The sequence below is a fragment of the Sus scrofa genome, chromosome 12, assembly GCF_000003025.6.
Source record: "Sus scrofa isolate TJ Tabasco breed Duroc chromosome 12, Sscrofa11.1, whole genome shotgun sequence".
NCBI classification, from domain to species: domain Eukaryota; kingdom Metazoa; phylum Chordata; class Mammalia; order Artiodactyla; family Suidae; genus Sus; species Sus scrofa.
The window spans coordinates 6,883,020-6,895,893 of record NC_010454.4 but is presented as its reverse complement, the minus strand read 5'-3'; the positions used below and the strand labels follow the sequence as shown (position 1 = coordinate 6,895,893).

The window sequence follows — 12,874 nt, the reverse complement described above, 5'->3', positions numbered from 1 at the left end:
ATCCAAGACTGCCTGTCTCCAGTCTTTTCCTCCCAGCCTACGACCATGCCTCCTCCAGGAAGACCTCCAGGATTGAGGCCACCCCATCCAATTGCTTCTCTATCCTTGTCCCCTCTGGAGCACACAGGCTGTGAGGGTTTGCTCTTGCCCTTGCCGGGAGGGGGGGGAGGAGCTGCTGAGTGTGTCGTGGGGTGGGTTCTCTCTGCTGTGAATTGGCATCATCGCTCCTCCCCCCTGGAGGGTTTCCCTTGACCCAGCCCTCCCCAGCCTGGATCAGTCCCGCACGGTCCCCATCTGGTGCCACAGGGAGGAGCACCGACGGCCTGGTCAGTGCTTCTCCTGCTAGTCTGTGAGTTTCTGGAGATGGGGGCAGAGATGAGGACCAGAGCTTGTTTCGGAGTTTTTACCACCTGCCCCGGGCCAGGCAGACGGAAGGCACTCTCTACAAATGGTTCAATCCACTCCATCAATGAGCTGTCTGGGAGGGCGGGCGTTTGCTCGCTCACAGGCCCCTTAAGGCTCTGCGGGAGGCTTTTCCACTCTCTCCCCCGCCGCCCCCCCACCCGACTCCTCCCTTCCCCAACCCCCATCCCTACCCAAGGCCTCCTACTAGAAATGGTCCTCCAGCTGCCTAAGGTTTCCAGCTCTGGCTCCAGGTTGATGGCGCTGATGTGCTCCTGGTAACTGACTACCTGCCAGGTAGACAGAGGCCCACGCAGAAGCAGCAGGAGGGGATGCGGATCCTTCGAGCATCCCAGAGCAAGGGCTGGGTACCAAGAGGAGCAATGACCGCCAGCTGCAAAGACAGGAGCTGGGGCCCAGGAGTACCAGGCCAAGGGTGCAGAACAGACGCCGCCATAACAAAGAATATCCTCTTGGTTTTGTCCTTCTGGTCCGGTGGTTCTCATTGTGGAGCGACGTTGCCCACAGTTGTCTGTCGCAGTTGTGAGGACGTGGCATCTGGTGGGTAGTGTGCAGAGAGCGCTAAACACCCTACTGCATTCAGAACAGCCCCGGCCCCACCCCAGGTGGAGAATGATCGGGTCCAAACGTCAGCAGGACTGAGTTTGAGAAATTCTGTTCCAGTTGGACCGGCCACAGCCCAGCCACACCATGTGGCTTTTAACACAGCAGCTGGGAGAACATTACACCCACATTCCCTCGGGGCCCCCGAGTTTCCTTGGTTTCTTTGAGGGCTGGAGGAGGGAAGAAACCCCCTTTCCTTTGGTCTAGCTATCCCCCTAAAAAATGTCAGCCCCCCGGGAGCTCCCCTGTGGCTCAGAAGTAACAACCCAACTAGTATCCATGAGGACGCAGGTTCAATCCCTGGCCTCGCTCAGTGGGTTAAGGATCTGGCATTGCTGTGAGCTGTGGGGTAGGTCACAGACACGGCTCAGATCTTGCGTTGCTGTGGATGTGGCATAGGCTGGTGGCTACAGCCCTGATTCAACCCCTAGCCTGGGAACCTCCATATGCCGCAGGTGCGGCCCTGAAAAGCAAGCGCACACACACACATACACCAGCCCCCATGCCAGCACCCCGCCTCCTGCCCGCCCTCCTCATTCTTTTCCAAAGTAACCAAATTCAGCCACAGGGACTCCACACTCTTCCCTGCTAAAAACCTTTAAGATTTAATAAAAAAGAAAGGAAAAGAAAAACCCTTCCAAGATGGTTTAAAGGCCAGTCCTGCCAGCAGGCCAAAGGCATGGGCCTCTCGGGGGCCTCTTGGAAATTATATGAGATGGTAGAGCACCCCCATCAGGTATGAAATACCACACAAATATTACCTCTAATTTATATACGAGCTCTCAGCTGGAGCGTTTAGGATTCAAGGCAGAAGGGGGCAGACATTGCTTCTCTTTCCACTTCCAGATATGGCCTTAGCGCCCTCGTGTGGCCACTAGTATAAAGTGCACCCAGGACAGGGAAAGGACTTTCAGACTCCAAGGAGGCAGCGGATGGCTCTGACAATGGCTTTTCCAATAATCCCACCCAGGCTTCACAGCAGCCCCGAGAGGGAGGATAGGGAGGTAGTATGGTGCCCACACACACCCCTCACTTTGGAAACAAGTGAAGGAGGCGAGACTGGAATCACTCACCGGGGTGTAGCAAGATGATGCCTGCCGTGGGTAAGCCCAACCCTGCAGAGCAGCCTAAAGTGGGAAAGGCAGTTTGGGAGCCACTCCCTTCCCCTGCTTCCCGGCTCTTATACGAACCATGTCCTCCCCCACTGGCACCCCCAGGAGGACCACTGCACCTCCGGTACCGTCCTTGGTACTCAGGACACGGGTTGGATAAAACACCAACCCCCAAGAGCCTGGTTACTCTGGGGGCCTGGCACAGAAAGTAGGAGTTCATTAAACATGAATCGAGGAGTTGCCGTTGTGGTGCAGTGGAAATCAATCCAACTAGCATTCATGAGGACGCAGGTTCGATCCATGGCCTCACTCGGTGGGAGATCCAGATGTGGCTTGGATCCCGCATTGCTGTGGCTGTGGCTGGCAGCTGTAACACTGATTTGACCCCTAGCCTGGGAACCTCCACATGCCACTGGTGCGGCCCTAAAAAAAGCATAAGCAATAACAACAACAAAAACATGAGTTGAATGAATGGAATAAATTGAAAGAGAGACCATCCCTCTGCCCCCTGTGTGGTGGGTGCCAGTTTCTTGGCCAGTCCTGGTCCTACTTCAATGTGACCTGAAAGCTGAAGATGAGTGTAAACCGGGCAGGCTTCAGAGGTGGCCAGGCACCTGCCAGAGGCAGGAGGCTGTGGACCCAGCTGGGTGGCCCGGAGCGCAGCTGATTGATGGAGAGAAAGGAAAGAGGGTGGCAGGGTGGGGGTGGCTCCCCACAGCTCCAGACACACCCTGTGTCCACCCCCAGCTCTCGGTCCGCACTGCCACCATCCCGGTTGACACCTTCCTCCCTGGCCCTGGGACAGTGACAGTAGCCTCCACCTTCCCCACGGCCCCAGTCTTGGACACTTCCAACCCATGCTCCATGCTTCACAGCCAGAGGGACGTGTAACAGCCAGCTGGCCACCCTCTTGAGTCCAGGAGTCTTCATCTCCCACAGTGTCCTCCCTGAGCCCTGGGAGAGTTTGCTGTCTTGCATGTGCCTCAGCATCACCAGGGAAGGGTCTGTCAAACGCAGCATCCTGGGCTCCACTCAGAGACATGGGCGCCACACACCCAGGGCCAGGGCTTTGGCTCCTGCTTCCACTGTGACATTCGGGGATCATCGTCCTATGAAGAAAAGGAAGCCTTCTCCCAGAGTCCTCGCTTCACCTCCCAGTGGCTGCAGTTAATTTTGCTCTTTGTCCCCCTCAGGGAGCTGGAGAAAGCCTTTGGTACTTGAGCACATCTGCCTTTGTGTTCTGTTACTGTATATCTGTTCAAGAGGGTGAATGTCTGTCTCTGGGATCACTGCCAAAGGGAGGTGCAGCCCCTCACCCTGTCCCTGTCCTGTAGGTCCTGCGATGAGGAGAAGCATCAGGCATTCACTCAACAAACATTTTTGTGGATCTACAATGTATCCAGCACTGCTTTGTCCAAATCAATCCCTCCTTCCCTCCCTCCTGCCCTTCCTTCCTCCCCCATCCCTCCATCCCTTTCTCTATCCATCCTTCTGTTCCTTTTTTTGGCCACACCCACAGCACGCGAATGTTCTCAAGCCAGGGAATGAACCTGCACCCCAGCAGTGACCCAAGCCACAGCAGCGACAACACCAGATCCTCAACCCATAGAGCAGCCAGGGAACTCCTGCTCTGGCTCTCTTTGTCTCCCTTCCCCGCTCCCCATCTCTAAATCCATTCCTTCATCCATCCATCCCTCCCTCCAAACCTTCTTTCATTTGTCCGTCCATCCCTCCATTAATTTATCCAGCCTTCGTGTAGTGTGTGATGTCCGAGCCGCATCCATCTCGAGGACCCTCCAGATCAGCACTGAGCCCCTGCTACATACAAGTACTGCATTTCGAGAGCCATCGACAGAATGCAGAACCCCATTCTGCCTTTAAAGAAAAGTCAGTGCAAAGGCATGAAAGGTTTATCCCTGGCACTCAGTCTATGGAGAGATGCATTTGAGTAACTACCGCATGAGTGACCAGTGACGGGACGCAGAGATGCAGGGTCCTGCCTGGAGGGGAGGGCGAGCTGAGCTCCGAAGATGAGCAGGACTTAATGTCAGAGGGGACGATACAGGCAAATGCCCGGAGTCAAGAAATGCCCATAAGAAACCAGTTGGGGGAGTTCCCTGGTGTCTCAGTGGGTTAAGGACTTGGCGTTGTCACTGCTGTGGGGCAGGTTCAATCTCCGGCTCTGGAACATCTGCATGCCGTGGGCATGGCCAAAAAAAGAAAGAGAAGCCAATTGGTGGGACTGAAAAGGTTGTTGCTTTTGGCAGAGCGGGGGAGAAAAGGCGAGAAAGGAAGCAGCCTGAGATGGAGCAGGGCTGGCAAAGTCAGACTCGGGGCTCTGGGAATGCCTACCTCAGATCAGGGCTGAGGTGCTCAAGAGTTTCAGACTGGACCCTGACCTTCAGATGATCTCAAGTGAAGTCTCTACCAAATAACATTTCTTGTTGTTAATGCCCCGATGCGTCTGTAGTCACAGAAGCATCACTTGGCTTCTTCTAAAAGGCTCTCTAGCACAATTAGAGGATGCTGTGTTCTCCCAGGGGTGAGGGCTGCGTGTGTATCCTTCCCTGTATCTCCAGTCCTCTAGGAAGATGCTCAAAGTGGGCTTGTCTGATGGAGGGAGGGAGGGGAGTGAGTTCAAAGTTAAGTTCACGGTAAAGGACTCTTTCTCTTCAGGTGGGCTGCTCTGCAATAATGCGCACAGGGCAATTACATTCTGTTCTGCAGTTATTAAATTCAGGGGAAACAAACATAATAAAATGTAGACATTTGTAGGGAGGTTAAAAATACAATTAAAGTGAAGGATAAAAAATAAAATCAATAACCTCAGGTTTCCCGGAGCCTGCCTGAAAAGACATTCTCTGAGAGTGTCTGTTTTCATGCCAAGAAAAATAATACCAGGAATGGGATGGAGGCTGCAAGAAACCAAAGGAGCAAAGGAAGCCCTGCCTTCCCAGAGCCGCCAGCCCGTTTCAGGTGCACAGCCTCAGTGAGGAAGCAGTCAGGAGTCTGCAAGCTTGGGTTCAAGTTCTGACTCAGTCCCTCTCGGCAACTACAAGCTTCATTCTCTGTGGGTAAGACTAGGGTCATGGCCAAAGCCACCACTCATACCTGAGGCTCACAGAGGCCCTGTGGGCCACGTGCTTAGCACACCACCCTCCCCCCCACCGCCCCATGTGAGTGTTCCATAGACCTCAGCTATTGCAAGTTCTAACTCGCTTTCGTTGTACCAGTTTTCTCTCTCTCTTTTTTTAATGTCCAAATCCTCAGCATATGGAAGTTCCCAGGCCGGGGATCGAACCCACACCTCTGAAGCGACCTGAGTCAGGTTCTTAATACAATGCACCATAGCGGGAACTCCTGTACCAATTCTTAAAAGAACTGGAAGCAGCAAATGGAAAAGCTCCATCAAATAAAAGGAGGCAAGCCCTTCCCGTGACAATTGGACGTCCGTGGAAAAGGAGACCAGGAGGAAAGGGAAGGAACCCCTAGAAAGAGGTTCTAAAATGCACCTAAGAAGATCCCTTCATTTAAATTAGAAAATCTTTGAGTAGATGCCCAATACACAGGTCTAATGAATTAGCAGCTAATGAGTCCTAATATAAAAGTCCTCAAATTGGATCTTAAATAAAACGTAGCAAAGACAAAGTGGGGTTTTGGGGCCAGGAGACACAGGGGCAGAGGAGGGAGGAGGGGAGGAGGAAGGCAGCGCATTGCATTCGTGGAGCTGCGCTATTAATCTAAGCCAGAAGGGGGCAGAGATGCAGCGACGGGAAGGGCAAACGACTATTGTTGACCCTTTGCAGACACCGTACCCAGCTTCCTCGGGGGGGGGGGTTAACTGCCCGGAAGCGGAAGTCCCTTCCTTTTCCGTTCTGCTTGCTTTTTGCAGGTTGCGGTTAGTATTTCTCGGGCCGTATCTGGGGATTCGGGGGGAATCCGTGGTAATCCACGGCCAAGTAGCACCTGGGAATCCTGGGCCTGGATCAAGGGTGCGGGGGAGAAGGATGGAGTGCGGTGGGGCCGGCATTTCGGGCATGCGGGGAGGGAAAGCGGGGCTCCCCACGAGTCCGCGTACGCCGCTAACGCCAATGCCCGTTTTCCCCGCAGGTTCCAGCCTCGCTCTCCGCGCCTCGTCGCCATGGTGAGTACAACCCGTTTCTGGGGGATTCTCCGGGGGGCCGGGGGTCGCGGGTCGGGAGCGAGAGCAGGCCTCTGCGAGAGGCTCCGGAGGCCTGAGAGAGGGTGGCAGACTTGACCAGCCCGGGAAGTGTGTTTCTGCAGGTGATTTCCTTTTCTTTGCCTTGCAGCCTCGCAAAATTGAGGAAATCAAGGACTTTCTGCTGACGGCCAGACGAAAGGACGCCAAATGTAAGTGATCGTCCTGAGGGTCGAGATAAGCGAGTTTGCGCCGAGCCGTCCTCGTGTGGCTGCCAGTCGGGCCGGGGCCGGGAGGCTGCTTAAGCACTTCGCTCTCTATGAACGTTTAATGCCGTGGGGTTTTTTTTGTTTCGTTATATGAATGGTGGGTGCTCTGAATGGAATCCTTACTGGGTGACGGTCTGGAAATGCGTGTATCAAATTCTGAGTTAGTGCAGGTTGGGTTCTGGGCTGAGGCGGACAAGCTCTGCTCACAGGGAACTAAATAACTTCACTTCGACGCGTGTTAGTATCCTGGCTTATAAACGGAGGAGCAAGTAATTGATGCATCAAAAACGTAAAACAGGGAGTTCCTGTTGTGGTGCAGTAGAAGGTAATCCATTTGACTAGCATCCATGAGGATGCAGGTTCGATCCCTGGCATTGCTCAGTAGGTCGGGGATCCAGCGTGGCTGTGGCGAAGGCCGACAACTACAGCTCCCATTTGCCCCCTAGCCTGGGAACCTCCATATGCTCTGGGTGCGGCCCTAAAAAGAGTACAACAGCACATCTTTGACTGCTATGTCTCTTTTGCATGTTTGTTTTTTTAAATGCCAAACGTGGGGGGAACTTCTGCCATAATCCATTAGTTACGTATGGTTTGTTATACAGCAGTCCAATATCATTTCTTTCGTGCTGTGTCAAGTATTCTGTAGCTTCTTTTTTCTCATAGGTTTGTCATAAAGAGGAAATTGAGTTCCCATCGTGGCTCAGGGGGCTAAGAACCCGACTTGTATCCATGAGGACGCAGCTTTGATCCCTGGCCTCGCTCAGTGGTTTAAGGATCCAGCTTTGCCCTGAGCTGTGGTGTAGGCCAGTGGCAGTAGCTCCCTTAGACCCCTGGCTTGGGAACTTCCCGTATGCCGAGGGTGCAGCCCTATAAAAAATAGAGGGGAAATGGGGGAATTTGTGACCATAGACTGCTGTTGGTGGGCTGAGACTGCCGGTCTCTGGTCTCTGATTAATGCCCTGTGTCAGCAGCAGGGTGAAGTGGGCCATGGAGTGCAGGAGAGCCTTTGGGTACAGGGAGAGGCATGTTTGTGTCCTCATACCTGGCGCAGGCTGTTGCCTTTGACCTTCTGGTGCTGTGTGAGCTGGGGACCACACTAGGAACCAGCAGCAGCTGGTGGCAGTGTCTGTCCTGCCTTGGTTGTGGGGACCGCAGATGACAGTGAGCTTGTGTTTTGTATGTACTGGCAGCGCACAAAGAGGGCATTTGTCAGGTCAGTTTCAGTCCAGACCAAGGCATTCGCCGTCACTGCCTGGGTTCAGATCCCAGCTCTTCAGTAGATCGCTGTCCTTAAGGTAAACACGACACCCCCGTTTCCTTATGTTTGGGGGTGATGACATCCATCTCAGAGGATTGGTGCAAAAGCCTCAGATCACATGGTCCATTGGAGGGCTAAACACGTTGAAGAAATGATTCCTAACCCGTCATATTCCTGTGCGTTTTAGTTCTGTTCAGGAGCTTGATTTCAGAGTGGCGGCGGGGATAGTAGGGGTCGTGCCCCCCTGGATGGGATGGGGCGTTCAGTTTTTTGAGTACTTTTTTTAAATGTCTCTGTAGTTTGTTTTCTGTTTTGGCTGCCTTGTGGCATACGGAGTTCCTGGGCCAGGGATCCGATTTGAGCCACAGTTGCTGCAGTGCTGGACCCTTTAACCCACTGGGAGGCTGGGGATCGAACCTGTGTCCCAGTGCTGCTGATCCCGTTGCACCACAGCAGGAACTCCTATAGTGTTTTAATTGCGAAATATACCTGACCTAAAGCCATTTCTAGGTATGCAGTTTATTGGCATTGGCTGAGCGCATTCACCTTTTTGTGCTGCCGTCGTTTTCCAGAATTCTTTCATCTACAAAACCGAAGCTCTTGTGGAGTTCTCTTATGTTGCAGTAGGTTAAGGATTAGGTGTTGTCGCTGCTGTGGCACCCTGGCTTCCATCCCTGGCCAGCCAGCAGGGAAAAAATAAAAGGCAAACCTGAAACTTGCCATTCAACGAGAGCTCCCCATTCTCCCCCTCCAAGCCCTGGCAAGCGCCGTGCGCTTTCTGTCAGTTTGGCCGTTCTAGGTCCTCATGTACCTGAAATCATCCACTGCTTGTTCTTTTATGACTGGCTTCATCTAGCACTCTGTCTTCAGAACTGACCTGTGTGGAATTTCCTCTTTAAGACTGGATAATCCAGCACCCACATGTTTATCCAGATGCCCGCGGGCACTGGGGGGGTTTCTGCCTTGGCTTTTGTGAATAGTGTTGCTGCGACTGTTGGTACACAAATACTCCGCATTCCTGCTTTCAGCTCTGAGTATATTCCTGTAGGGGGACTTGCTCTAGCATGAGATGGTGTTGAATAAACCTTTGCAGAGATCTCCAGGCCCAAACCGGCACACACCAGCTGCTGGGGCCGTGCCCTGCGCTTGGCCTTGAGAGGAGTGTTAAGATGGCAGAGAAGGCTGGTGAGGTGCTTGGTGCTTGCGTGTCTGGTCGGGCCCGTGGGCTGAGTTCCGGGGCCCATGTGCACTTCTTAGCCACTGATCCTCTGTTGGGACTTGGCTGCTTTAACAAATTCTTGGAACAGTTGTGAGCTGTTTATAAAGAAGTTGGAAGGAGGGATGTGACGGCGCCTGGCGGCCTTCCCTCCTGGGAAGCCATGACTTCCCGCAGCCAGAGAGCTGCTGGCCTCGTGGAAGTGGAAGCCCGCTGGCGCTGTAGGTAACCAGACGCTGCTGAACTTCAGACCTTGTACTGTTGGATTCTGGGTGCACGTGGGGCTCTTTACTGTCTGAGCTGCGGTCCTCATAGCTTTTTAAAGCAATAAAGAGCCCAGGAAATGGGTCCTGTGTCAAATTTGAAGAAGCTTCAGCCTGTGCTCGTTGTGTCAGGTGGGGGTCCTGAAGGCAGAGCTTTAGCCTCCCTCGATGGCGTCTCTGATGCAGAGAACTGGTTTCTAGAAGCAGGGTGGGGAGTTTCATCCCAGCAGAAAATCCCTCCTTATTTTCTGAACTGCTTTCATTCCTTAAAAAAAAAGAAGACAGATACAGGAAGTTCTAGGATGGGTTCCCTGTACCACATAAATATCAACATTAAGCTCCAGGTTCTCTAGTGTTACTATAAGGGAGATGTAGATTTCCGCACTGTTTGTGGGCAGAGGCAGGCCTGGGTCTGGTTTTCTGTTGGCCGAGGGATAGTGGAGGGAGGCGGGCACTGCCGTCAGCAGCTCCATGATGTGTGCCCCCTTTTGGAGAAGCATAAAGCAGGCTGTGCCATGCCTTTTCTGTGATACAACTTTTAATCACTACCTCTGATCTCTGGTAGCTGTCAAGATCAAGAAAAATAAGGATAATGTGAAGTTCAAAGTTCGATGCAGCAGATACCTGTACACCTTGGTCATCACAGACAAAGAGAAGGCAGAGAAGCTGAAGCAGTCCCTGCCCCCAGGTGAGTCCGAAACAGGGAAAGGACGGGAGCGATGACAACCCCAAACACGGAGGTGCAGGTGTCACCATGCTGATCCTTGACCTCTCTCCAGAATCAGGAGGTCCATCTTGTGGTTTGTCTAAGCATCTGCTCCTGCTATTGGTGTGGTGCGAGGAGGTTAGATCCCGCACCCAAGGTGGTTTCTTGCCGCAGGAAAGGTTGTGTCACCCCCTTTGGTGCTTTCCTAATGCAGTGTAGTGACAGCTAACACCCGCAACCCTGCCCGGTAGGTGGGTGCTGGTGTTGATAATCCTTGTTTTCACAGGTTGAGAAACTTACTAAAAACCACAGGCTGTGAGTACAGGTTAAGCAGGGGGGCCTTCCTGGTGGCAACAGGCTCAAAAGAGCAACTGAGAGCTGGGAGGAAATGGCCCAAGGAGCCCAGGGGGTTCTAAAGGCTGCTGCTTCCCAGTGAAAAGCAGCCAGCACTACTTGCCTTTCTGAGACTAGTTGGACCGTCTTTAGTTGTTTTTTGTGGGGTTTTTTTGTTTGTTTGTTTGTTTGTTTTGTGTCTTTTTCTAGGGCCACACCCGCAGCATAGGGAGGTTCCCAGGCTAGGGGTCTAATTGCAGCTGTTGCCACCAGCCTACACTGCAGCTCACTGCAACGCTGGATCCTTAACCCATTGAGCGAGGCCAGGGATTGAACCCGAAACCTCATGGTTCCTAGTTGGGTTCATTTCCACTGCGCCACAACGGGAACTCCTGGACCATCTTTAGAAAGCCAAGCGAGGGAATGTTTTTATTGTCCAGCGTTTTGGGAGCAAAGCCTCCCTGGTGGGCTTCATTCCTGAGCTTTGTGAGCCTTCAGCTTAAATACAGAGTCCAACAAGCAGTAGTAACTAGGACAAAATGCATCTCCGGATGGCTCACTTTGTGCCTTTATCCTCTAGGTCTGGCCGTGAAGGAGCTGAAGTGAACCACGCATGCTGATTGGAACTGTATTAAAATTTTTAAAATTCTCAAGCTGTCCTTTGTCTTTGCGAATGGGGAAGAAAATGGTATCTGGGAGTGGCTTCTGGTGGAAACGGGATGGGGCCCTGGTTGCCTCAAAATCCTGGGCTGTGATCCCAGTAGACAAATAAAGCCATCTCTCTCTTTTTTTTTTTTTTTTTTTTAGTTTGAAAGTAAATGGAAATAGGCATTTAGAAGAACCAGATACATGTGGAAGCAAGCCAGTCTGCACTCATGAGATTTGAAAATCACTTAGGGAAAATGAGCTCCCTGGTAATGAAAATGATAGTTAAAAGGAGGTGATTAGCCTTCTTGGAAGCAGCAGTAAATTAAATTCTCTTCCTCAGGATGTGGTGGCACTTTTGTAGCTGCCACGTTGGGGTATTCCTCACACTGAGGCCGCACGGACCTTTTCTTGCCAGGCTAAGACACTTAGGTGTCCTCCGGCACAGAAGTGAAAATTCACTCTTGGGTGTGTTTCCTAAGGGCTGCTCGTGATTAAGTGGAGTTGAGCCGCATGGGGTGCCAGGAGATGAGCACGGGTACAAGGATGGTTTAGATGAGGGCTCAGGAGAATGAGAGGTGAGGACATGTTAGCCTAGCAAAAGGAGACCTTGGAGCCAAAGGTCAGTCGAAAATCCAGTTGGCATTTGGAGGTTGAGCCAAAGATTGGACCTTGGACCTCGAGGCAGAGGAGTGGTGGCTATGAGAATGGCACATGCTGCTGAACAGGTGTGTAAAGGCCCGAATCCCAGCATGAGTGCAGCCTTTTAGGTCCTGGCCCCCTGACTCCTTAGGCATTTGGACCTGCTTCTAAAACTTGTGAATGATGCTGAGGCATTCATTCCACCGCCTCGCAAATTGGGGTGGGGGCAGGGGGCCCTCCAAGCACTTCTGTACTCTGCATCTTGGTGACAGAGTGGCCACAGGAAACAGTCAAGCACAGATGAGGCAGTGCTCAGGAGACTGCAAGATAGGCTTCTGCAGTGGGCACTCGTGCCGTGTGGCCAGCAGGTGTCTGCCTGCATGCACCCTTCCTGCCTCGGTGGCAGGACCTCCATTCCTTCCCCAGAGGGTAGTGTGGTTGAGCAAGGGCCTTGGGAGGCACACTAAGCAGAAAATACTCCTTGAGCCTGAAATAAAGATTACCACACAAGTGACAATGACATACCCAACACAAGTCCTGTGGGCTCATGCAGCTGGGTGGAGTTTCCAGAGTGCTTTTCCCAGAACTCCAACTTGGGTCCCATAAGGTTCTGGGAAATAACCTACCCATTTCACTTGTTTAAAAGTCAAGGGAGCTAATAGGACCTTGGTGCTTGTTAAAAGCAAGCAGTGGGTGTGGGGTCATGTCCATGCAAACCACAAGGTGGCACCAAACTACCAGGGTCTGGACCTGGTTTGCATTGATAGAATCTGCTCCCAAGTAGCTAAGCGCCTGAGATCACAGGCTTTCTATTCTCCAAGAATGCTAAGCATGTGAGGTAGTTGCTGTATCCAATCCTGAGAAGCATGGGTTTTGTTTATTGCAGGAGAGGGGGCCTCCATGCTCAGAGGTTGTCAACAGACCCCGATGGGGCGCGTTCGGCGACTTCCAGTCTTGCCCACTCTTTCAGCATTCCAGCTTCCCAGGAGGAGGGGGGGCGTTGCCGCTCTGTTTCCTTTGTCCCAGCACATTGTTCAGAAACCAGCCCTGGCTCCTAGGATACAAACCCTGCAGGCGCTTCAGAAGGCATCCTTTCATGCCCTGCTTCTTAGCTCTGGTCTCTGCCTCCCAGTCATTTGGGACACAAAAAGTCCACGGTGGTGGCCAGGGCTGATTCCAGAGATTATGCGTGGTTGGTTTGAGGCCTGGGTATGTTTTTAAGCCCTGTTGAGGCCAGCTGGCCAG

The 12,874-nt window shown here is 52.6% G+C and overlaps 1 protein-coding gene across 3 annotated transcripts; it reads left to right on the top strand.

Annotated features, from left to right (window-relative positions):
- On the top strand, positions 5,928-10,995 carry RPL38 (ribosomal protein L38). 3 transcript variants are annotated; one of them, XM_021066688.1, is made up of 5 exons: positions 5,928-6,030; positions 6,249-6,282; positions 6,449-6,509; positions 9,869-9,991; positions 10,923-10,995. In XM_021066688.1, exons 2-5 carry the CDS (start codon positions 6,280-6,282, stop codon positions 10,946-10,948), a joined length of 213 nt encoding a protein of 70 aa, XP_020922347.1. In that variant the 5' UTR covers positions 5,928-6,030; positions 6,249-6,279; the 3' UTR covers positions 10,949-10,995. The 3 variants fall into 3 exon arrangements, with proteins under 3 accessions (XP_020922347.1, XP_005668697.1, XP_003358038.1); XM_005668640.3 differs by having other exon boundaries at positions 5,928-6,036; XM_003357990.4 differs by having other exon boundaries at positions 6,000-6,130.